Source organism: Artemia franciscana, chromosome 4, assembly GCF_032884065.1.
Source record: "Artemia franciscana chromosome 4, ASM3288406v1, whole genome shotgun sequence".
Lineage (NCBI taxonomy): Eukaryota > Metazoa > Arthropoda > Branchiopoda > Anostraca > Artemiidae > Artemia > Artemia franciscana.
Genome location: NC_088866.1, coordinates 313,390 through 339,421, shown reverse-complemented (window position 1 = coordinate 339,421; position 26,032 = coordinate 313,390). Strand labels below are relative to the sequence as shown.

General features: G+C 33.9%; 1 protein-coding gene across 2 annotated transcripts in view; it reads left to right on the top strand.

The window, feature by feature from the left end:
- LOC136025818 (telomerase-binding protein EST1A-like) overlaps positions 1–26,032 on the top strand; it is a 254,787-nt gene that overhangs the window by 75,511 nt on the left and 153,244 nt on the right. For both annotated transcript variants that reach the window (XM_065701809.1, XM_065701808.1), the window contains exons 9-12: positions 6,232–6,538; positions 11,062–11,279; positions 14,133–14,211; positions 19,156–19,266. In XM_065701809.1, coding sequence (XP_065557881.1) covers positions 6,232–6,538; positions 11,062–11,279; positions 14,133–14,211; positions 19,156–19,266 — 715 coding nt within the window. The remainder of the gene's footprint in view (positions 1–6,231; positions 6,539–11,061; positions 11,280–14,132; positions 14,212–19,155; positions 19,267–26,032) is intronic.

The window sequence follows — 26,032 nt, the reverse complement described above, 5'->3', positions numbered from 1 at the left end:
AAGATAACAAGTTCTGCTATAGATGAAAAATAGAATCCTAAAACGAATAGAAATAAAATAAAACAAACATTCAATAAGAAAAAAAAACTAAAAATATACCAAAATTCTTTCAAAATGAATTGAAATCCAACATTTTGATTCTTAAGTGAAAATTAATTTTTATGTTAATTAATGATTAAACTATTTCAATTTAAAAACGAACGAAAATTAGTTAAAAATTTTTTTTTCTAAGTTTTTCAAACAAAAGTAAGATCCGTAATAAAACCTAATATGTGCAGAAATGAAGTCGTATATTAATTCAAAGTTAAAAGGAACAGAAATCACTATCAATGAATAAATGATACCTAATGGGGCAGAAATTAAAATGAATAATCAAGGCTACGCGCATGGCATCTGTACTTTACTTAAAACCAATTCTAAATAGTTTTTCTGTTATCATTATAGAACTAGATCTACGTTGCATGGGCAACGTGAGGTGTTGCGGCAACCTTTGCTCGGCTTCGCCGAGTAAAGTGTTGCGAGAGCAATACTTTGGTTTTGTTTCCTCGCTGCGACTAAACGCTGAAGTTGTTAATCTGTAAGGATGCTAAAATACATACTAGGTACACCAACTCCCAAAAGTTGCAAACTCCTCATTGCTAAAGATGATTGTAGCCTTACAGCCGATTATTACTTACAAGTCCCCTACATGTCTTACCACTGGAACCAAATTGGTCTTACCATCAAATACATCGGAAACAAAAAATAGGTACACCAACTAGTAAGAGTTGCGAACCCCTCATTGCCGAGAATGATTATGAGCTAGCAGCCGACTGTTGCTTGCAACTCCCCTATATGTCTCACAATTGGTATCGGCCTATTTTTGGTTTCAGTGTTTACCTTACTACTGAAGTTGTCAACCCCTTTAAACTTTCAAACTGGTATATCTCATGAAGGAATTTTTGTACAAAAAAATGGATGGCATATACATTGATCAGCTCATCAAAAGCTATCGACTGCCGTCGAAAAAAAAAATCTATCTGTCTTAGTTCAAAAGTTGACTTTTTTGCCGTAGGCCGACTTTCTAACGTAATCACTTAGAAAGGAGCAAAGGATAAACTCGAATTTCTTTAGCAATGAGAGGGCTTTTAAAGTTTAAGAGGCACATCTGATACCATTTCTCTACTGCAATCCCAAGTGCAAGAAACCGAATGATAAACTCAGCTGAAATCACGAACAGAAATGGGTAGAAACAATAGATGGCAGCACTTTCGGACCCGTGGGAAAATGCCGCTTTTTTGCTTCTCTAAATTTTTCTATTTATCACTCAAAGAAGATATATTGGCTGTGGGGCAGGGTAACTGTCGCATATATTTAACACTTATAGATTTTAGTCCATCTTCAATTTGGAACTGGTGCCTGCCTGCTTGCCTGCTAGAACGGAGCTTTCCACTCGAAAGCAGAAACATGGTTTGATGAAACGAAAGCTTGGCTGCATAACTTCAGATAGTCCTCTCTGACATAAGCTATACAACTCCTCTTCACTTCACACACTATAGGCTCTGGCTCAAGGACAAGCAAAAACCATCCTTTTTGGCCCCAGGCAAGAGTTCTACGAAGCTTTCCAAAATGTAAAGTCATATTCATCAATCCGGCCTAAGGTCCACACTTTCCGTAAAAACCGCAGAGGTTAGACCCTTACCACTTTTTAGGAATAAGCTGAAATTGGGGTGCTAGGAAAAAAAAAAAAAAAACACGACAAAATCAAAGTGTTGCTCTCGCAACACAATTAGAAATAAAATGTTGCTGACTCTCAAGACTTCCAGGAATCAACATTGTTATGTTCTAAACAATCAATCTGGTTTTATTAGTCTGATTATTTTTCTTTTGTTTTTATTTTCTTTTTTTTTCTCTCTTTCAAGTGCATCATCTTCGAATTTAAAGAAAATTAAAAGGTTTGTTGATTCGTCAATATAAAGTTTTGCTTCTACGAGGTAAAAAAATTGTTACAAAGATTACCAATGTTCGTTTTAAAGTTACTTTTTTGCATTAATATTCTGTATGATTGCATGAAAAATCACCAAAAGCAAAAGTATTGACGAAAAAATATCCTTTGAAAATAGCCGCAAACTGAAGTCGTAAATGCAATTAGTCTGAAATATTGTTTTTCTTTCATGTATATTTGGAATTTTTTGCAACTGAAGTGCACCTGAACTTTTTTTTGCAGCTGAAGTCGTAAATTGAATTAGTCTTGAATATTGTTTTTTTTTTTTTGTTTTTTTTTATCTATTCTTGGAATTTTTTTGCGACTTAAGTGCAACTGAACTTTTTTTGCAACTGAAGTCGTAAATGTAATTAGTTTGGAATATTGTTTTTCTTTCATGTATTCTTGGAATTTTTTTGCAACTAAAGTGCATCTGAACTTTTTTTGCAACTAAAGTCGTAAATTTAATTAGTTTGGAATATTGTTTTTCTTTCATGTATTCTTGGAATTTTTTTGGAACTGAAGTGCATCTGAACTTTTTTTGCAACTGAAGTCGTAAATGTAATTAGTTTGGAATATTGTTTTTCTTTCATGTATTCTTAAATTTTTTTTGCAACTGAAGTGCATCTGAACTTTTTTTGCAACTAAAGTCGTAAATTTAATTAGTTTGGAGTATTGTTTTTCTTTCATGTATACTTGGAATTTTTTTGCAACTGAACTGCAACTGAACTTTTTTTGCAACTGAAGTCGTAAATGTAATTAGTTTGGAATATTGTTTTTCTTTCATGTATTCTTGGGATTTTTTTCGCAACTGAAGTGCAACTGAATTTTTTTGCAACTAAAATCTTAAATGTAATTAGTCTGGAATATTGTTTTTTTCCTCTATTCTTGGAATTTTTTTGCAACTGAAGTGCAACTGAATTTTTTTGTAACTAAAATCTTAAATGTAATTAGTCTGGAATATTGTTTTTTTTCATCTATTCTTGGAATTTTTTTGCAACTGAAGTGCAACTTAACTTTTTTTGTAACTGAAGTCATAAATGTAATTAGTTTGGAATATTGTTTTTCTTTCATGTATTCTTGGAATTTTTTTGCAACTGAAGTGCATCTGAACTTTTTTTGCAACTAAAGTCGTAAATTTAATTAGTTTGGAATATTGTTTTTCTTTCATGTATTCATGGAATTTTTTTGCAACTGAAGTGCATCTGAACTTTTTTTGCAACTAAAGTCGTAAATGTAATTAGTTTGGAATATTGTTTTTCTGTCATGTATTCTTGGAATTTTTTTGCAACTGAAGTGCATCTGAACTTTTTTTGCAACTAAAGTCGTAAATTTAATTAGTTTGGAATATTGTTTTTCTTTCATGTATTCTTAGAATTTTTTTGCAACTGATGTGCATCTGAACTTTTTTTGCGACTAAAGTCGTAAATTTAATTAGTTTGGAATATTGTTTTTCTTTCATGTATTCATGGATTTTTTGCAACTGAAGTACAACTGATTTTTTTTGCAACTTAAGTCTTAAATGTAATTAGTCTGGAATGTTGTTTTTTTTCACCTATTCTTCCTAATTTTTTTTTTGCAACTAAAGTGCAACTGAACTTTTTTTGCAACTGAAGTCGTAAATGTAATTAGTCTGAATATTGTTTTTCTTTTATTCTTGGAATTGTTTTTGCAATTTTTGAAATGTCATGTCAGGCAATTTTTTTTCTTTTGAGTTGTCGATGCTTTGACAAATATAAACGCTGCTGTTCGAGACCCGTATCGACTGTAATTAAATGGAAACCACATTCAAACCTTTCAGAGGGGGAGGGGGGAATGGAGGAAAACCAATTTTATTTATAATAGCTCCTACTCTGAAACCGTGATCACAGGTGCGTCAATTGGGTGAGTGAAAGAGGGTCTATTGCCCTCCTCTCCTCCCTATATTTTATTTCCCCTCTCCCCCATATTTTAAAAATATTCTTTCTTTGAAACTAATACTGGAAAATACTTTTTTTTGCATTTTTATTAAATAAATCAAAAACATCAAAGTTGCTAGGTTTCGAAAAATATCGCCTCCCCACATTTTAATGAATTAATGCTTCTGCTTGATTATTATCTGGATTTTTTTTGTTATTCTCCTGCCGCTGGTGCTATGAGAAATAAAAGTAATATTGCTCGAAACAAAAATCCTTTTCGAGAAAGTGCAAACGACACTCTAGCCTTGGAGGATTTAAGGGAGTGGTAACCCCAATCACATTTGTGGTAATTAATGTTCGTTTTAAGTTTGATTAATCATTTTTAGTTCTGTTCATTTTAGTTTAAATTTATTCTTTCACGATAATTTATATACGTTTTTTTCGTATTACTTTCTCCTCCGTTGCCAGGCTGAATCGTTAAAATAAATAAGAAAATTTAATTTTTAACCTTGATAATGCTTATCTTCCATAGAAATTCAGATATTAAGAATCTGTTTAGTCCTAAGAAGAACTATACATTCTTAAGCTGTTTTGTGCCCTAAATTTCTAGTTTTTTTTCTTACTGATGTTTTACTCACGTTTTTTTTTATTTGGACCAGTTTTTACCAGAATTGGAGATTTTTTGGAATTTTTTAACACATATATGGTTGTGTAATTTTCCGCTTAACCAGTTCAAACCATCAGATTTCATTTTCATTGTCCTTGGTACCTTAAGCAAAGAAATAAGTATAAGATAGAGAATATTAGGTTGATAGAATAGTTTCATTTTCGTGTCATATATCAGGAGGTTTTAGAAACAACAAAAATAATAAGAAAGCCAAATGAGCATTTCCACTGCGATAAAATGCCATAAAAAAACGGAAAATTCCAAATACTTCATAATATAGCTTTTTTATATCAAAGATGAATTTCTGTAGTAATTGCTTACTTTCTTTTATACCTGGTTCTTTGCTGCAACAAATCCTATATTTGACTTAATTATCAAGCAGTTCGTGGTAACGAACTGTAGTAATGAGCGACGTGCGTTTTATGTAACCCAAACTTAAAAATACGGAATCAAGTAACCAAATATTCTGATAAGGGTTCTCTTGATAAAGGTTACTCTCCTTAATACTCCTTGGATATTTATGTGACTGTTCGGACATTAGCGTTTAGCAGACTCAAGCAGTAGCTACTTATTTGGAATTAGATTTAGATTCCTCCTCTGCCGAGTTTAGCTCATTTTCACGTCTGAGTTAGGACTTAACTCACTGCTGTGCTGAGTCAGGACTTCGCTTGTTTCTCTGAGTATGTATCTAGTTTTTACACTAACTCGGAGTGTATCTTTGATTTAGCTCGTTTTTACGTCGAAACGATATTCTCAACGCAGAAACGTCTGCGCCGAAACGTTCCTGCGTCGAATTGTGCAGCTTATGCATTCAGGTTTTGTCTTTGAAGTGAACCAAACTTATTTGCAAAAAAGAAACAAAAACAAATAAAGAAACCAACCTCATTAACACGTTTATCCACTATGAAACATCGGGTCAGAACCAAATGGAAGGGTTCATGTTACCCTCCAAGTACTACCACTCCTAAAACAAGTACTATAATTCACAATTGCCATTCCAAAGAACCCTCTTCAAATAAGTTAACGACCATGGGTTCGATTCGAGTAGATCTGGTGATTGTGTTCTTTTTTTTTGGGGGGGGGGGGTATTCATTATTTCAATCCTGCCGGACTGTTGCATAATTTGTTCCTTTGAATACAAATTTGAAAGTCCTTAATGCACAGTCTTATTTCCAACAAGCTATAATATTATCCCCTTTCTAATGCAATGAATTGCTAAAGTTTTTCATTTGATATTAATCACATGCATATATTTTGCACTTAAACGCACTCACTCACAAGTTTGTGCATATTTTTATGCGTGAGGTTAGCAGTCGGTTTGTTGTGAAATCAGGAGTTTAGTCGCGTTGTTATCAATTTGGATGGACTGTTTTCATAGACTTTGTTGCATTTTTAGATGTTTCAAGAGTTTAGGATGCGAGACGGGAGTTGAAAATTATTGCTGAGAAGACTAAGTCGCTTAGATTTGGTATAAATAAGGGTGAAGACGTGATGTTAGGTAACGAAAAATTCAATAGAGTGGATTATTATTAGTAAAGATAGACAAAGATCGTTAGTAAAGATATGACAAATAGAATAGCCAGGATTGGTTTAACTTTTGCAATTTTTAGAAATGACAAAGTGTTTTTAAGTTTCAGACGGGGGATCGTACTAGAAATCTCTCATTTAGAAAACTTTTCATGTTCATTTTTTTTTACTTTTAGTATGAGAGAATCTCGCTGCAACCCTTATACTTTGATGGATATAGTTCGGTACGATGAAGAACTCACTGGGCTATTGAAAAGTCAGGGACCGTTATCACAGAGGGTTCGAGAACTTCAGCATTTCTTTATGAACGCATTCCTTCAGATTATAGTTGATGATATTAAGTTTTGTGAAACTGAAAATGTGGATTCTCATATTTGGAAGTTGGCTTTCTACAACGTTATCGAATCTATTAGAAGAAAAAAGGGGGAGGAACCTGAAACTCTGCAAGATTATGACAAATTTTTAGAACAGATTGTTGAGGAGGTAAGATTTTTAACTATTTAATGTTAACGCTGTAAGTCTGTTCGTGAATTAATATGCTACACTTACCTCTCATTCAAGACAATTAAAGAGCAACAAACAACAAAACAAAACAATTTTTGTCTATATTAGTATTTGACATGTATATAAAGACATACTGATATTTAATGTATATACATTTTTATGTTTCTATAGTTTGTATACTATTCATATTCCATAGGAAAGATATCCAACTATACACAAGGTCCAGTAATTCAGTGGTGGCGATCAGAAATTAGCGACAGCGGATCATACAGGGTGTCTGAGGTCGGGAATACTGATATCCTTGTATCCTGAATCCTAAGATCCTGAGGTGCAGAATCTGAACTGTAGAACATGCCTGAGATTAGTAACATCGGTCGTAGAAATCATCTAGTTGTTGCACACGTTTGACTATGGCTTGGAACCTAGACCTCCAGAGATTGATGCATCATGTTTTTTGGCAAGCTTAAAGCACGATCGAGACTCGCCATTAATATTCTGAACAGCTCTGAAGCGCCTCTGTCAAACTCTAAGGAGGCGTTGCTTTTGTTTAAAAGGAATGTCTTAGATTCTTCAGTTTTGCAACTTCAATTATTGAATGAAAGAAGTATGCGAATAAGCCATGGATCCAAGTAGACCCACTCGATTCCATAGAAGATCGAAGGCAGGCCACGCTGCTTGGTGACATGTCAACCTCAAAAGCCTTAACAATGTCCGCAACAGGCTGACTCAGAGAGACAAGAGGCTCTTTCTAGAGAGAAAGGCAAATGCTCTTAGGAGCCTGCCCAGAAAGGTGGTTTTGCCAGCCTTCTCTGTGATCTCACAGGTGTCAAAATCCCTTTGCTCTTCCAATTGTGCTTCTAGACATCAAGCAACTTAGCCACGAACTGGCTAAGCTAAGTCGATGGAGAGGCCTTTTCTCGAATCTCCTTAATACTGATGCTGCCACGCAGACGGACGAGGATCTTGGGTGCCTAGCAGCCAGCATTCAGGAACTACCATCAGATGAACGTAAAAATCCCTTCACGTTTGCACAAAGCCAGTCAGCAATAAAGCGTTTGAAGAACAATTGAGCTGCAGGAATATGTCGAACTTTCTCAATCTTTCTGACTCTTTTCTCACTAATGTTGTGTTTACAACGTCTTCCCAAAGATCGGCGTGCGGGTATAATTTTACCTCTGTGGACAGGGAAGGGAACTAAGAACGTATGCTCACATTACAGATGTTATTCAATTCAATTCAATTCAATTTATTTATAACCCATCTACAAAAAGAGGGCGGAACGCCCTTAAGATGGAGTAATAAGAGAGAAAAAAAAAGGTACAAATAAATACAAATCAACACAATCAAACAATTAAATAAGTAATGCTGACCATGGGTGAGACACTATCGACATAGAAGAACGAAAATCATGAAGCCTTTTATCAATAATAGATGTAGGAGAAACTAGGCGGAATTTGTTCACTAAGTAACTATTTCTAGTCCAAGGAGGGTAACTGAGAAGGGATTTAGCATAACGAAAATATACTCTTCGAACAGATAGTTTCTGATGTTCACTAAAAAACTGCCAAACCGGACAAAGAGAAAGGAAATGAGGTACAACTAGGCTATTATAAATTTTCACAAGATTTAATTTATCAATATGTTTAATATTAGATGCAATTGAAGCATAAGCAATTCTCAGTTTTTTCTTCAAAAGTTCTAGGGATAAATTCACAGTTTCTTTCATGTTTTTTCCAATAGGCATTCCAAGGTAAACTAATTTTTGAGAAAGGGGGACATGAACATTAGCTAAAGATAAAGAAATAGGGCCATTTGTCTCTTTAAAGTTGAAAGCTACAACAGCAGTTTTATCAACATTGAAAGAAAGCCCAATATTTTTATATTCATTATAAAGCTGATTAAACGCGTTTTCACATCCAGTAAAAGTACGGCTTAGATTCAAAACGTAATCTGCAAAAGTTATTAAAGACAAGTTAAATCCACGGTGAATACAACTAAAATTAACAGAATTTTGGGCATTTAAAACAGAGTTATTAAATAAAGAAGGTGAGGTAAGGCCACCTTGACGGACTCCTTTCAAAATATTAAAAAGGGAAGATCCCCCCTTTAACTTCGCCTTAAGGTGATGGTACATATACAGAAGGCACTTCACTATACAAAAATTTACCCCTCTTTTATACGCTTCAAATAAAACTTGGGAAAAGATACAAGAGTCGAAAGCACGAGCAACATCTAAAGCACAAAGGATAATATGGGATCTACTTCTTTCTGCATTAGCAAGAACATTCATTAAAGCAAAAAGGGCATGCTCCCGGCTAATACCTTTTTGGTAACCAAACTGGTGGGGTGGGACATAACATTTAGAAACAATTTCATCCAAAATAACTGACTCGAACAATTTAAAAATAGTGCAAGAAACTGTTATAGGTCGGAACGAATCACACGAAGTAAAATCCTTTTTGCCTTTTTTCGGGATAGGGGTTATTTGACCAACTGTAAATTGATAAGGAACAACTCCGTTTTCAATAGACATTTGAAAAAGTAGAGATAAATGATTAAAAAGAAGAGCACTTGCATAATCAAAATGTCTGGCAGTAATTCCATCAACTCCCGCAGAATTTCTTTTCTTTAGTTTTTGACAATAAAACGATACATCACTTGGCTTAATAATAAATGTCGAGGGTTCGTGTTTCTTCAGACAAGCACTTAATTCTTTTTCAAATTTTGACTCAAGAGCAGGATCGGGAGAAGAAAACTCATGCTTATAATAATTTATCCACTCAGGCTCAGGAATATTATTTGCACTAATGTGTTCAAAAGGGCGTTCAAATTATTTCCAGAGCTTCGAAGGGTTCTCTGCAATTTTATGAGCGTTTTTCTCAATAAGATCAACCTTATGTTTTCTTAACACTTTAGCAAAAAAACGTTTAGAACGTAGCCGCAGACCATTTATAGTCCCAGACTTAGGCCTGCCGCAATCCCTCCAAATATTCAGCCAAATTTTAGAAGACTCGCACGCAGAAATAGGGAAGGGTTTTTTGACCAACCCTGAACTTGAGAGCCTTTCCTAATACGCTTGCACGGGACAGCTGAAGCTTCAGCACACTTTAGTGCATGGATTCAGTATTCAGTTTAGAGGCGAATTCAGTAGGCTGGGATTATGCCTTGGATACCCGCTGTCAGACAGTTTATTACTCTGCGACTATTAGTAGAGAAGAGAAGAGAATTCCAGAGAAAAGGTTATAGTGTCTTTGTGGACTTCATGACTGCCTTTGATTCTGTCAACCCCAAGTCCTTACGGATAATACTCTGCTCCTCTGGACTACTAGCCAAATATTGTTTACTGTTTGAAAAGCCATATGGTGATACTGAGAGCTATGTTCAAGTTAACAGAGTTGCCTATCGAAATTAATGTATGATAAGGGTAATCTGTAGCCCCTGAATAGTTTTGGTAAAGTTTTTACAGTTAATTTACAGTTAAAGTTTTTACAGTTCGAGCCCGTCATGGCTCGAACAGTGTTTCGGCCTCCTAACTGAATCCTAACCGATTTGTACATTTTATATTCAATTCGCAGACGATGCCGACCTAGAGCTCGTTGCCAGCGCTCGTCGGAACAGGTGGAAGGAAAGCCTAAAGAATTTCTTTAAAAGTGAGCAGTATCACCATTGACGAGGCCCTTCTCAGAGGAGTAGATATGTCCGCCCGGAGGAGTGAACTTGCAACGCTCTTCATGTCGTCCAAAATGCGTCAGGAGTCTTTATATAAAGGCGTCAAGGTCTAAAGCTATCCCTTGGTAGCCTGTATGTGTCCTCATGTTTGAATTTTTCTTTTTTCTTTTTACTGTATGATTTGAGATGTAAAGAGGGTCCGAAACCCTTAAATCCTTCCCAACATCACCAACATCATTTCTTGACTGATGCCTCTCCAGAATTTCCTTTTTTGTTTTATCGTGACATAAAAACTTGTTTCTGAATAGGTAAAAATTTAATTTCCATCTTCTAAGGAAACAATTTTACATTTTTTTTTTTTTTTGCACGAATCATTTTTGTTGCTAAGATATTTAAAAGATTTTATTCAAATAAGGCACCCGATAAAAAACATAAAATGATAAAATGATAAAAATATCTTTTGTTATTTGAATAGGAAGTGTCCGGAAACTGGAAACAATTTATGATTTCGTGGGGACAGCCCCCGAGGCCCTCCCCTCGGTACGTCCCTGCTCCAAACTATCCGGAGGGTCCATTAATTTTACTGAGAAAGGATTTTTTTTAATATGTATTACGCTACCCGTGGGTTCCCTTCTTGGTTTGCATCTTGGAGTGCCCCTTATAACGCCCTCTTGCTGCACTTCCACCACCCGTGACTTTGTGCCACAGACGATAAACCTTGTTTCACGTGTGGCATGCATCATATGGTGTATGTATTTATTATAGCGACAAGAACCACCCCTCGACAGTACTGTTATTTGTGAATTCTCGAATAATCGGTTTATTTCTTTTAGGGCACTCAATTTTACATTCATGTACTGAAGACCTTAGAAGAAAAACACAATATTTTGTTTGAGGAATTTATCAAAAACCCCCAGAAGAAGCAGCATGGCATGGGTATGGCTGGTTTAGCCCTTGTTGCGGGTCAAAAGGCTTATATAGCCCTCGGGGATTTAGCTCGTTACAAAGAACAACTATTAGCAGGAACTGGATTTTATGCTGCTGCCAAAGAGTAGGCTTATCATTTTTGGCCTATTTTATTTCGTTTCGCTTGTCTGTTTTATTTCATTTCACTATTGTATTCGTGTTGAATCAATCAAACTTAAAAAATCAAAATAAGCTGAATATAAATGACTGTGATTGAATAAACGAATTCTAAAACGACAATAAGAAAAAACGAATAATATATTGTAACTTATAATGGACAAAAATTACCGCAATTAGGACTGGGGCTACCGCACCCTAAATAATTTAAGGGCCTGAGTGTCATTTGCGGTTAACAATATGACTTGTATTTTGAACTGTTTCTTAGCAGTGTCATCACCATCTGTCGTAACATTAGCAGCGCCATAAAAAAGGAAACCACAGAGCTAGTCAATAAAAGTAAAGTTACTGTCTCCCCAAGCCCTCTCTAGGAAAGAGTGTCATTCATGTTTTACTGAAAACAACTTGTATTTCGAACAGTTTGTTTATTATTTGTGGTAACATTAATAAAACCATCAAAAGAGGAAACCATTTGTTAAAAAGGAAATATTTTTTAAAATAATAAAAGAAAATAATAATAATAATCTACAAGTATCAAGATGATCATTTTAATAAAATTATTGCTGCTTTTTTAAAATTACATATCTTTCGTCAAAAGTTTATCTTTTGATTCTATTCTATCCAAAAGTATAGAAAGTATAGAAAATTTATTGCCTAAATGGAGCTTCAAAATCGACGCTTCTTTAAGCTATATACTTATTTTATTGCAACAGTATTTTTTACTTGGCAAATCAGTAAATAATTCACCAATTGATTTTCTATAAAAATTTGAATTTGGAATGTGTTTACAAGGAAGTAAGTATTGATGAGATTTACTGCATGTAAATATAATGACATTTAACTGTTTGTTCAAAGTATAATAACATATACTTTTTCATAATATAAAAAATAACACATAAAATGTGCCAATATATATATATATATATAAGCAATTATCTGTTATAAGTTCAGTAGGTTCAAGCAATTTTATTCTATCAATGCTACATCTAGATAAGAAAAACTTTTTTGTCGTATTTTGATTTCAGTAGATCAAACATGACGATCAAGCCTCTTAGAAGGTTTAAAGGGGGAGGGGTGTGTATTATTTGCGGTAGATCTTATCCTTCATCCTTGACTGGCCTTGCGACTTCATTTCTCAGTTGCGTTGCTGATGAGTTATTGATGATGTTAAGAAAAATGACGTTCTGGGTTTTATTTATTCATTCATAGTTATTTCTGTTCGTCTTAATTTTGTCTTGTATTTTTAATTTACTTCTGATAGTTTTAGGCTATAGTATCAGTAAATGTATCTTTATTATCTCGCTCGTGACTTTTCTTTGATTTTTTTTTTTTGAAAACGTTTTTTAAATTTATTTTTGTTTGATACTTAATTTCTGTTTGTTTTGATTAACTTGGTTTTATTTTGAGTCGTTTGTATGCATTTTTATTGATTTATTTCATCTTTTTGCTTTAAAACCCAAATGTTGGATTAAAGTTTAGATTTTAGGTAAATGTGAATATTCAGTTAAAATGTTTCATCAACCGCAGTTTTGTGCAATAATATTTTACTCGTATTCTTACTATAAAATTTCGGGTTGATATGGAGGAAGATTTTTAATCATAGTTGTAACTGTTAGTGTGTTCAAATATATACAAGATCATTTAAAAAGAATAGGTGTTTTATCTTGTTGTCTTAAAAAATAATTTGGACGCCACGAATTAATACAAGCAAATTGTTTTATAATTTTGTCTTGATTGAGGTTCTTTTGGTCCAATTTACATTCCCTGAAGTTTCTCGTCAATTTCTGATTTTTTTTACATTTCTCGTGCTAAAAAAATTCGTGTAATCAAATTTGTCTTTCTGTTGTTTTTCTTCACTGATTTTCTATTCGTTCGTCCTATATGCTCTTAAAGTTTCAAACTAATTGGGGGAAAAAAAAATTCTGGCCCGTTTTCTGGTATCACAAGTTGATATAACCCAATTTTCTTTCCTAAATGTTTTTTGTCGCCGGGTTCCGTTTTTCACTTTCTGTTGTTTTTTTTCCTGTACGTTGCAAACCGGTCTTAGATAGTGTCTTCGATTTTAGCATACATCTTCTTCTTCTTCTCTTAGTACCTTTTTTCTTTTATCGCTCTCCATTTTTTACGTGTTGCCTGGGATTTTTATTCGCTCAGCATTTTCTTTTCTCACCCATTTTTTTTTTCATTTTCCTAGTGCTCAAAATATTATCTTTGCTGTGCTACATTCTTGTTTGCTTTATTTCTTTTCATTTCTTTTCTTTCTTTTTTTCTCATTCTTAAGCGGCTGACAGGTGTGAAGGGTTAAGGCGAGGGAGGGGAATTTGGCCCCCTGCACTGCACCTTCTTTCTTTACCCACCTGAAATCTTGTTATCATTAGAAAAGGAATTAATATCTTTTGACTTTGATTCTTTGATTTTAGAATGCAGTGAATTAAGATTTATTCAATCTTAAAAAAAGGGAAAGAATCTGCTCTAGACAGAAGGAGTATAAAATGATAAAAACAGGAGATAAAAGTACTTTATGACAATTTTTTTATGACATTGATGCTATTGACAATTTTCGACATATCGACGTTTTATGACGTCAATGTTGATATAGGCCCTCAGGATATATCCACGTTTTAATTACAGTCTTTTTTAACAGGGTCAGGTAGCGAACCTGTTACCTGATTTTGCAGCAGCTTGGATTGAACCCTGGGCCTCGTATTGCCAAGCAGAGATCAATCCAATGCCCTAAAAGGTTAATGTGGCATTGTGAAACAAAAAGTTTCAAGAAAAGTAAAAATAGTTTAAAAATGGTAATGAAGATCTTTCTTTTCAGATGGTATACAAAAGCGCAACTGTTAAATCCAAAGAATGGAAAGCCCTATAACCAGCTTGCTCTCGTTGCCATGTTAGCCGTAAGTCTTTTTTTTCTTTTCTTTTTTAACTATTTAAAAAAAAAACTGGCTCATTCCCCCCCCCCCCCCAAAAAAAAACAAACGAGAAAGTTTGACAATCGCTTTGATTGTCAAACTTACAACAATACAGCGTATTCCGTATTGCAATCTCGTCTAGTATTTCAACCCCTATTATGGATTATTAACCGGCTATTACCGAGTTTCGGCTAGAATATATGGAGTTTTTAATTTATACTGACGAATTTGGACTAAGCTATAAAGAATTTTTAAGTTTTAAATTTACTACTAAATTTGTTGACAAAGTATATTTTTGGAGCATCTTCTATCCACCAAAAAAAGAAACATAGAATAATATATATATATATATATATATATATATATATATATATATATATATATATATATATATATATATATATATATATATATATATATATATATATATATATATATATATATATATATATATATATATATATATATATATATAGAATTTTCCCCCAAAAAAGCTAGATATTTCGGTCGCAAATGCAGTGACGGTCATCTGTAGTAATACTGAATCAGTATTATGTACTATATAATAATAGAATAACTTTAATGTTTTGGATAAAATTATGATTAAACAACGACTTTTCATATTTAGAGCCCCAGTATGGGACCTTAGGTGAGAAAGCTCCCTAGGTAGACCTGATTATAAGCACCAAGACGAATTATGCAAGGTTAAAGGAAGAAAGAAAATCATCCAAATCAGGGGGGATCTAATGCCCCGCCCTTTCGGTGATCCGTCCAAGCTTTTATTTGAAATTTTGCTATGAGTCTGTTCTCTAAAAAGAATCTCTACAATACCAGCTGTGAATTGTAAAGCTGTGGCAAAGCCTAAGATTGATGGAGCTCCCACCCGGTACATGGAAAACCTAATGTCTGATTTTTTTTTAGTAATTATTATTTTTGCTGTATTTATAATTAATTATTGCTATAAGGTTTGATTTTGTCATATTTATATGACACTATCAAATACATACTGATTATGTCCGATAATGGGAGTAAGCCTATATACAGGAATTTATTCATCCGATCTTAACAACGAAAATTCTTCAAAACCGTCCCCTTGGACGTTGATGCACCACTGGCAGCGCTATATCCATGGTTTCACCCTCTGTGAAAGTCAGCTTTCTAAATGGCTTTAAAAGATTTGGCTCTTGCCTTTTGAATTGCGGCAACATCATAAAAACTCTGAATTTTTAGTAAGATTGTATCCAGGAGGGTTACTGGGTTTAACCCCCCCCTTAAAAATAAATCGACCCGTAAAATTGTAACAAAAATGCACATAAAAATTTGATTATTTTTTGAAGTGTTTTGGAGGCGAGACCCCTCCCTGTCCCGAGCAAAATCCTGGATACACCCTTGCCTTTCAGGGGGATGGGGGGGGGTTCCAATTTGAGGAACAGCAAAAAGTTACGGGGCTGAAATCAGGGCTATACCGATGCTGTGACAAAGTTGCAACTCCTTTCTAGGCTATGTGCGACGGTTGGTATGCCTGCTATCTCTCCTGCTACTAATCGCAGACTCAACTGAAAGTTGAATTTTTGTACTATTAATCACAGAGTCCTTTAATTTTTGACCCGTTTACGTCAGAAGAACTTGTCCAAGGACCTATAGATTGATTTTTGTCTTCAACTGCATTCTGTCCGTCTTTTCAAGCTCATATGCCAGCGAAAAACCTAGACTTTTGACGTGGCGTTGTTTCCCTAGACCTGTTCTATCAAGGAAAGAGTCCCTGAAGTGGTTCTGCCGGACAGAATGAACAAAAATATGATGCTATATTCCTGCTCTATCATTCACTATTATCTGTATTTTATATCGTGACCACAATGAAAAACACTTTGTATGATGATGGATCTACTTCAATCTTTCACTATTCGAAAACGACTACCGCAAGATTTGATGCTTTAGCAAGAGCCAACCACCGATACTACCCATTGAGAGTGCTCAGATGATGACTGGTACGGCGCGGAGCCACATGTCTTATTACTTTGCAACTAATGCCGTGTAAGTGTTAGTATATAACGATACTAACTATAATGTAAAAAAATAGAACTAAATTTTTTTTTTCATAATTTAATAACTAGATTACGACGGTTATCCAGTCTGGAACTTTTGCTTTATAGGACCTGATGACCGGGACTTCTTCTGATATGACTTCATGTGATTAACTGTTGTTATGCTGTTAACAATATTGGACTTGTTTTAAGAGTGATAACTATAGTTAATCAGTTGGTCTCCTATCAAAAGACAGCTTGGACACATGCAACAGTATATAGTGATTACGTTGCCTTGTGTTTTCTGCTTATCACATTAGACTTGTTTTAAAAAAAACAACAACTATTCTTTTATTTATTTATTTTTTTGTACAGCTTTTACGTTTTTAATCATCTTTCATTGTACGTCTTAGTTTTTTAGGCTATTTTTTCTCTCTTTTCTTTCGTTGACAAACGGTTCCAGATATGAGGCCAATATATTTGGGCTATAATGATTGCTTGAACATTTTTTTTTTGTTCTTTGAAAGTTCACTGTCTCATTTGAAATTTACCCGCTTTTCAATATCTTCATTTCATTTTAATTATATCCTGCCTCCTCTCGTTAAGCATCTCCGCTCTCCCAACTTTCACTCCAAATCATGCTAAGCTTTTCATGTAAAAAGAAGACTTTTAAAAACCAAACGCGAGTAAAACCGTTTTTTTCTGTTGTTTTACTATGATCACCGTTTCTCTTTTTCAGAATTGAAAAAAGTTTGTAATAATGGCACGAAAGTCTTAGAACTAAGATCAGGACGAAAAGCTGAGTCCTAATCTTTGTCCCAAGAGGAAAGACGGGGCGAAGAAGCACTGAATAGAGTAGGGCAGAATAAGACTATGTGCAGCTTTGTTTTTCAGGTGATTTAAAAGAAAAAACCTTTGGGATTTATTTCAGTTGAGTCAGTTGGTTCAAGACCTGGTGATATATCACCCCTTCAAAATTGAAAATAAATAGCCCAAGAAGATTGTTCAAATAACGGAAATCTAGCAAAACATTATTCTCAAGTATCCATGTTTCACCACGGAAATCCTCCACCCCAATCTATTTTTAAGTTTTTTTTTCAACCCCATTCGAGGACTAGCTGCTTTTTGTTTGGCCCTAGATTATTACTACTATCACTACTACTACTTATTCGCTGCAGCACCAAGCTGCTTGAGGTAAACACAGCTACGCATGCTCCACCTCAATCTCAATCTATTCAAAGCCTCCCTCTTTACCCCCTCCCTAGAAGATCCTATTTGCCTTACATCTTTCCTTACGACATCCTCCCATCCCATTCGGAGACGACCTGCTTTTCGTTTGGCCCTCGTCGGTTGGCGTATAAGGACAATCTTTGGCAATCTGTCATCATTCATCAGCAGAACTTGTCCTATCGATCTCGTCCTTTCTCTCAATATGGCCCTAGAAAGCGGGATTGAACCATTATTTTCTTACAGCTTACAGTTTGAGACATGGTCAGACGGTTGGGCACCCAAAACAATTCGTAAGAAATTTCTCTGGAAAATATCTAGCAAATTTTCCTCTATTTTTTTGGAGCACCCTCGCTTCAGATATATACTTAACCACTGCCATAATCGTAGCTTCGAAAATTCTAATCTTGCTTTGCAGAATTATCTTTCTGTTCTTTCAAACCTTTTTTCAAATGTGAATTAACACCCCTGCTTTTCTCAAAATTGAATATCTTATGTCGATTTCAAGGAAGCATTTGACTCAGTTGATCGGGATTTTCTATTGAATATCCTTTCTAATATTGACCTCCCATCAAAATATGGCCCCCACTCAGGGTAATGCATCAAGAGATTGAGAGCTGTGTGCAAGTGAATGGTAGGCATTGCATGTTCTTTTCAGTAAGAACAGGTGTCAGGCAAGGGTGCTCAGTTTCTCCTGAGCTATTAAACTGTATTGTTATGACTTGCACAACCTGGAAGTTGAGCTTTGGAAACAAGTACGGGGATAAAGTTGTCACTGATTGTGACTTTGCTGATGACATACCACTAGTCATCAACTTCAAGTCACAGCTGCTCATGGCTCTAAACACGGTTCTGGGAGAAGCTACCAGGAGCGGGCTATCCGTTAGCTGGAAGAAGACGAAGGTCATGGTTATGCAGCCCAAGTCTGACGCCGACAATTCTAATTACTTGATCGCCGGGAACCAAATCGAAGTGGTTGATCATTTCACTTATCTTGGTTCGATCATATCATTGGACGGCTACATCGACCATGAAGTTGTTGCCCGCACGGCTAATGCCTCTGCTGTCTTCAGTAGACTGAGCTATGTTCGGAAGAAGCAAATGATCAAACAAGCCACCAAAATAAAGACCCTTGGAGGGTCAGTCTCTTCGATCTGAAACTTCGATCTGTATGGAACTGAAACTTGGCCTGCAACTACGGCTTTTTAGCTCCGTATCGACACTCTTCAATCTAAGTCGCTTTGGACAATCGAGAGATTCCGATAGACAGACTTTGTCAGGAATGACCGCCTATGAAGTATGACTTCCCAGTCACCCTTGTCACACCTGGTTGCCGAGCAGACACTTTGCTGGTTTGGAGATCTTTTGCGTCTGGCTGTCGACAATCCGGCTCGGATTCTTTAATACTTTGAGCCAACGAGTAGTGACTGGAAACGTCCAAGGGGAAGGCCCAAGCTACGGTGGAATGATAGTCTCGGGAAATTCCTGGACCAGGCTGGAATTTTCACTGTCTGACAGAGAGCCCCTTGCTACAGACTGCCCCGCGTGGGGAAAGCTGACGACGCTCTCAACGACACCCCAATATGAGGATTAAATAAGTAAGCAATTTTTTTTATTATATTTCATTTTTTTTATTGTATTCGGTTATTTTTTTTTAATGATTTTATTTTTTTTTTAGAAACGGAAAGTGGACGCTGTATATTTTTACGTAAGAAGTTTGATGGGTTCCAACCCTGTGGAATCTGCTAAGGACACTCTTGTATCCCTCTTTGATGAAAATAGAAAAAGGGTAAGATACGGGTTTGATGTATGGGTAAAGAGGGCAAACTGACCAAACACTATGAGAAACTGACAAGAGATAGATTTCAGGTTTTGTGTCTCAAAAACACATCCAACACCATCTAACGCCACCCAGCAACGTCATAAAGTAAATCCTAAGAAACTGAGTATAAACATCAGTTCTTTTTTGTCTCTGTTTTACTTTTGCTTCAAAATTGGCTGAAGATAAGAGAACCCCATTTACCAAACGGGCACAATAAACATTTATTGCGATTGCCTATAAAAAGGAAAAAATTGGGGCATAAAATGAGGGAAAAAAAAAAAAGAAAGAATAGCATATATTACACTGAAATTTAAATATAAGTCTTCTATTTACATGAAGAGTATTATCAGCAGTAGGTCACATAATTTGTGAGGTACATCAGGTCCAGGTCTCTCACCGTCGTTGATGGATAAGGATTCAATATGTGTTGCCGACCTCAGTGCTGGAAGATCGTAATGCAAGACGTAGAAAATTTTTACGAATTTGTAATACGTACTTTTTTTGGCGTTCAGTGAAGGAAAAACTACTCTCTATTCTGCATACTAATCTGGCTTTAACTAATTTGTAATCCATAAAGATAGGTTAAAATCAGAAGGATCTTGCCGAAGAAGGTTCTTTCATATCTACGCATCCTCAGAACCGAGTCTTACCTGAATTCTAAGCTTTTAAAACTTGCCAGGAATTTATTAGTGCCATCTAACAAATCAGATAGTATAGTTTGAAAAGTACATTGTCAAGAAGAAAATGATGATTTAATATATATATATATATATATATATATATATATATATATATATATATATATATATATATATATATATATATATATATATATCTATATATATAAAAATAAGTTGTCTGTCTGTCTGTGGATGGATCAGGTGACGTCACCTGAAAAAACTGGATCAGGTGACGTCAAAACTGAAAAAACTAAAAAAGGCAAAAACTACAAAAAAAACTAAAAACTAATAAAAAAAATAAAAAGCTAAAAAACTAAAAAAAATAAAAAAAGGCAAAAACTACAAAAAAAACTAAAAACTAATAAAAAAGCTAAAAAACTAAAAAAACTAAAAAAAGGCAAAAACTACAAAAAAAACTAAAAACTAATAAAAAAAATAAAAAAGCTAAAAAACTAAAAAAACTAAAAAAAAGGTAAAAAACGAAAAAAACTAAAAACTAAAAAAAACTAAAAAAAAAGGAAAAAACTGAAAAATAAGCTAAAATAAAGGTAAAAACCAATAAAAAACTAAAAAAAAACTGAAAAAACTAAAAAAAGGCAAAAACTACAAAAAAAACTAAAAACTAATAAAAAAAGTAAAAAAGCTAAAAAACTAAAAAAACTAAAAAAACTAAAAAAAGGTAAAAAACTAAAAAAAATAAAAAATAAAAAAAAACTAAAAAAAAGGAAAAAACTGAAAAATAAGCTAAAATAAAGGTAAAAACCAATAAAAAACTAAAAAGAAAAAAAGGAAAAAACTAAAAAAAATTTTCATCTAAAAAACTAAAAAAAACTAAAAAAGGTAAAAACTAAAAGAACTAAAAAATAAAAAAATAAATGACGAAACTCAAAGAGAAAGCGACCAGGACAAAAGGAATGTTCGATTAGCAATCAACAAAGCACCGGGACACAGGGAGTATAAATGACGACCAGGACATAAGTAAAAAAAAAAAAACTATCTATATATATAAAAATAAGTTGTCTGTGGATCTGTGGATCGTGGATCAGGTGACGTCACCTGAAAAAACTGGATCAGGTGACGTCAAAACTGAAAAAACTAAAAAAAGGCAAAAACTACAAAAAAAACTAAAAACTAATAAAAAAAATAAAAAAGCTAAAAAACTAAAAAAACTAAAAAAAGGCAAAAACTACAAAAAAAACTAAAAACTAATAAAAAAGCTAAAAAACTAAAAAAACTAAAAAAAGGCAAAAACTACAAAAAAAACTAAAAACTAATAAAAAAAATAAAAAAGCTAAAAAACTAAAAAAACTAAAAAAACTAAAAAAAGGTAAAAAACTAAAAAAACTAAAAACTAAAAAAAAGGAAAAAACTGAAAAATAAGCTAAAATAAAGGTAAAAACCAATAAAAAACTAAAAAAAAAACTGAAAAAACTAAAAAAAGGCAAAAACTACAAAAAAACTAAAAACTAATAAAAAAAGTAAAAAAGCTAAAAAACTAAAAAAACTAAAAAAACTAAAAAAACTAAAAAAAGGTAAAAAACTAAAAAAAATTAAAAATAAAAAAAAACTAAAAAAAAAGGAAAAAACTGAAAAATAAGCTAACATAAAGGTAAAAACCAATAAAAAACTAAAAAGAAAAAAAGGAAAAAACTAAAAAAAATTTTCATCTAAAAAACTAAAAAAAACTAAAAAAGGTAAAAACTAAAAGAACTAAAAAAGAAAAAAATAAATGACGACACTCAAAGAGAAAGCGACCAGGACAAAAGGAATGTTCGATTAGCAATCAACAAAGCACCGGGACACAGGGAGTATAAATGACGACCAGGACATAAGTAAAAAAAAAAATTAACAAAACTAAAAAGAAGTTAAAAACTACAAAAAAAACTAAAAAGAAAAAAAAAACTAAAAACTAATAAAAAAACTAAAAAATCTAAAAATCTAAATAAACTAAAAAAAAAAAAAAAAGGAAAAAAATAAAGGAGAAAAACAAAACTAAAAAACGAATGTATATACAGACCGGTACACCGGGATACAAATGACGACCGGGACACAGGGAATATAAATGACGACCGGGACACAGGGACACAACTACAACGGGGACACCGGGGGAAACAGGGGGATATAAATGACGACCGGGACAAAAAAACTAAAAAGAAAAAAAAACTAAAAACTAATAAAAAAACTAAAAAATCTAAAAATCTAAATAAGCTAAAAAAGAAAAAAAAAGGAAAAAAATAAAGGAGAAAAACAAAACTAAAAAACGAATGTATATACAGACCGGGACACCGGGATACAAATGACGACCGGGACACAGGGAATATAAATGACGACCGGGACACAGGGACACAACTACAACGGGGACACCGGGGGAAACAGGGGGATGTAAATGACGACCGGGACACCGGGACAGGGAATGGTCGATTAGCAATCACCATCAACAAAGCTCAAGGGCAATCATTAGAATCATGAGGTATAGATCTGAATACAGATTGTTTTCCCATGGACCATTATATGTTGCATGTTCAAGAGTCGGTAAACCTGACAATCTATTTATATGCAAAGACAATGGGACAGCAAAGAATGTTGTATATTCGCAAGTTTTACGTAGTTAAAACCATATATATATATATATATATATATATATATATATATATATATATATATATATATATATATATATATCTATATTCACAGGTGGGACATAGGGACACAACTACAATGGCGCGTAACTATTATGGCGCGTAACGACTTACGCGCGCGGGGGGGCTTGGGGGGGGGGGCGCGAAGCGCCCCCACCAACTAGGTGTTGGGGTGGCGCGAAGCGCCACCCCAACAGCTAGTATATATATATATATATATATATATATTTAATATATATATATATATATTTAATATATATATATATGTATATATATATATATATATATATATATATATATATATATATATATATATATATATATATATATATATATAAAAAAAACAGGTATTGATTGGTCAAGGTATATTGATGTTATCTAACGTGTTCTATGTTGCACCGATCACTTAATATCGATTATTAATAGGATTGTAAATGAGGTATCGATATATATGCTCCTTCATGCGTAAAATTTTACTCAAGGTTTGTGCAAATGAAGTTTGTGAGGTTTGGTCGAGAACGGCTAATATCTTGAAACAGTCCTAGCAAAGAGCGTGTCCCGGACTTTTGTTTGGGGGGGCAGGCGGGCTACAAAAAAAACGTTAAAAAAACCTTCCAAAATTTTTGTATATGCATGTTTGTTACGTTTGTTACGAGTCGGAAACAAAATTTGGGAGGCGAGGGGAGGGGATTCCAAAACGATACCCACCCCCCAGATACGGTCTTGCTCCTAACTCATTTTAATTCAGCGCCGTCATACGACCATGCGAAACAGACTGAAGTTATTTAAATTGATTTATTGTAATATATTTATTATGAAAACATTAAGATATATAGAGTAGATTTATTCATTACATTAAATCAATTATCTTTTTATTCTTATTGCATTTATTTAGTATCATTACTTATTATTTAGCTTTTTGTTTATTATAATACATTTATAGATTTGTTTGTGTGTTACTGTTTATTTATATACTAATTTTTGTTATTAATAAAACAAGAATGGTAGATTGTCACAACCAGGAGGATAGCTGGTAGGCTAAACTTCATAAGAATTTTGTTTCATAAACTTTATTTTATTTCGTACTTCAGCATTATTAGCAGCAGTCTTTGAGTAGCCTTAGCATTGAACTACGAAAATCTACGAAATCTACGAAAATCTGCTCAGACTGTTTCAGACAGTCTTTGAGCAGCCTTAGCATTGGACTACGAAAATCTACGAAATCTACGGAAATCTGCTCAGACTGTTTCAGACAGTCTTTGAGCAGCCTTAGCATTGGACTACGAAAATCTACGAAATCTACGAAAATTTGCTCAGACTGTTTATTTATTATTATCTATCGCACTAAAAGAGTTCAGTCAGTTGCCTCGCTACAAAAACATATTAAAGCTTTAGTGGTTTCGCTTCACCATCTTGACTCTTGCAATTTATTGATCCCTTTAATGAGTACACATAATATTGTGTTACAAAATTTGACCTTTCTAATTTTAAGTTGATTGATTAATTTCTTATTTCTGATTGACTTTAGTATTTTGTTTAATAGGGTAATTCAGTATATCTGATTAAGAATTTTAGAGGTGAGCAAAAGAATGAAAAAAATATTTTGAGGTTTTACGTTGTTACTGGCGAACAGTTGACAAACACACAAACTTATTACGCAAAAGTTGCAATTTCAATAATTTCTATGGTTGATAAAAACAGATATAACCCATTTTGCGAAGAATAGAGATTCCTAATTATCTGAAATTCAAAAAAGACGGGAACACTGATTATAAAGATCGATCGAGCGTATTTCATTTGATAGAATGATTCAGTGAATCTGATTATGGATTTTAAAGGTGAGCAAAAAACGAAAAGCATATTTTGAGGTTCTCGCTTTTTATTGACGAGTAGTTGACACACAGTCTGACTTGTGAGTCAATACCTGAAACTTCCAACTGTTTTCGCATTAAAGGAGATATAACTCATTTTTGAAAGAATTTAAACTCCAAATTATTTGAAATCCAAATAATATATAGGACCGTGAATTCGACCCATCATTCGAACTTAATCCGTTTAATATGCTGGGTTTTAAATGTCCCCTTGACAAAACTTGTCCCATAACGCCTTCTGGATTAGCATAGCATGTGTTGTTTCGAAACTATGAAAAAGTTTAAGGAGTCAGAATATTATAATTTTGAAAATGGTGTTGGTTCTTGGCCGTATCGGGGCAATCTCAGTTGTGAGTAAGGTGCTGGGTCTCAGCAGTTTCAGGGCTATCGGCAATGTCAGAATTTCAGTTGTGGATATGGTGGTGGTTCTTGGCAGTTTCAGGGTTCTCGACGATGTTAGAATTTCAGTTGTGAATATGGTGCTAGTTCTTGGCAGTTTCAGGGCTCTCGGCACCATCCTAATTTTAAGTTGTGAATATGGTGTTGGTTCTCGGCAGTTTCGGGGCTCTCGGCAATATTAGAGTTTTACTTCTGAATAGGGTGCTGGCTCTCGGTATTTCGGGAAAGACCTCCGCGGCAAGCCGTCCTCAATGCTCAACATACACACACAAAAAAAGAACAACCTCTCGAAGTAAAGTGTAACGAGAGAACAAACTCAAATTTTACAGTTTTTCGGGATTACAAATTTGTTTTCTCTGTCTCGTTATGCTTTAATCCGGAAGGCTAGTTGTTTCGTTTTGTGTATGTTCAGCAATGAGCAGATATTTCGGCAAGGACCTTAGCCTTGCCAAAACATCTGCTATGTCTTCTCGTTTTACTTCTTTTCCGCTGGCTAAAAATCACCATCGTTTTTAGTTTTTATTTTATTATTATTATTTTTTTTAAGATTTTTTTTCTATGATAAGACACATTATTTTGTATTTCTTCGTGTTTTTTTCCATTTTTTTTTAAGTGCTAATTAAAAAATTATTTTATTGCCGCTGTAGCTTAGTCGTCTGGGGCTAAACGAAAAGCAGTTCTCAAATGAGGTGGAGAAAGTTCACAAGAGGTGTTCAAGGTACTCATAGGTGTTAATAAGTTCTTAAGAAGACGCCAAGGAGGAACTTCACAGGAGGAATTAAATGGCGAAATTCTGAACACACTGAGAAGGATGAAGAGTCAATCAATCAATTTATTAATACTAAAAGCAAAACTATTACAAAAGTAAAGCGGTTACTAGGCCCAAGAAGCTTTGCTTGTAATGGACCACAGTGAACAAGAATAAAACACTTTTATAAAATATATACAAAAAAAAAAAACAAAAAAAAAAACACTGGAACATGACAAGGACATTCAACAGATGGAAGATTTAGAAGGAGATTTAACATATAGCTGAAAATGATTTTAAAAGAAGAGAAGTGATATACAAATTGGGATAGAATTAAAAAGAGAGACAAAAATTATTGAACCGGAAAAACCCGACGAAATAATGCCTTTGCAGAAA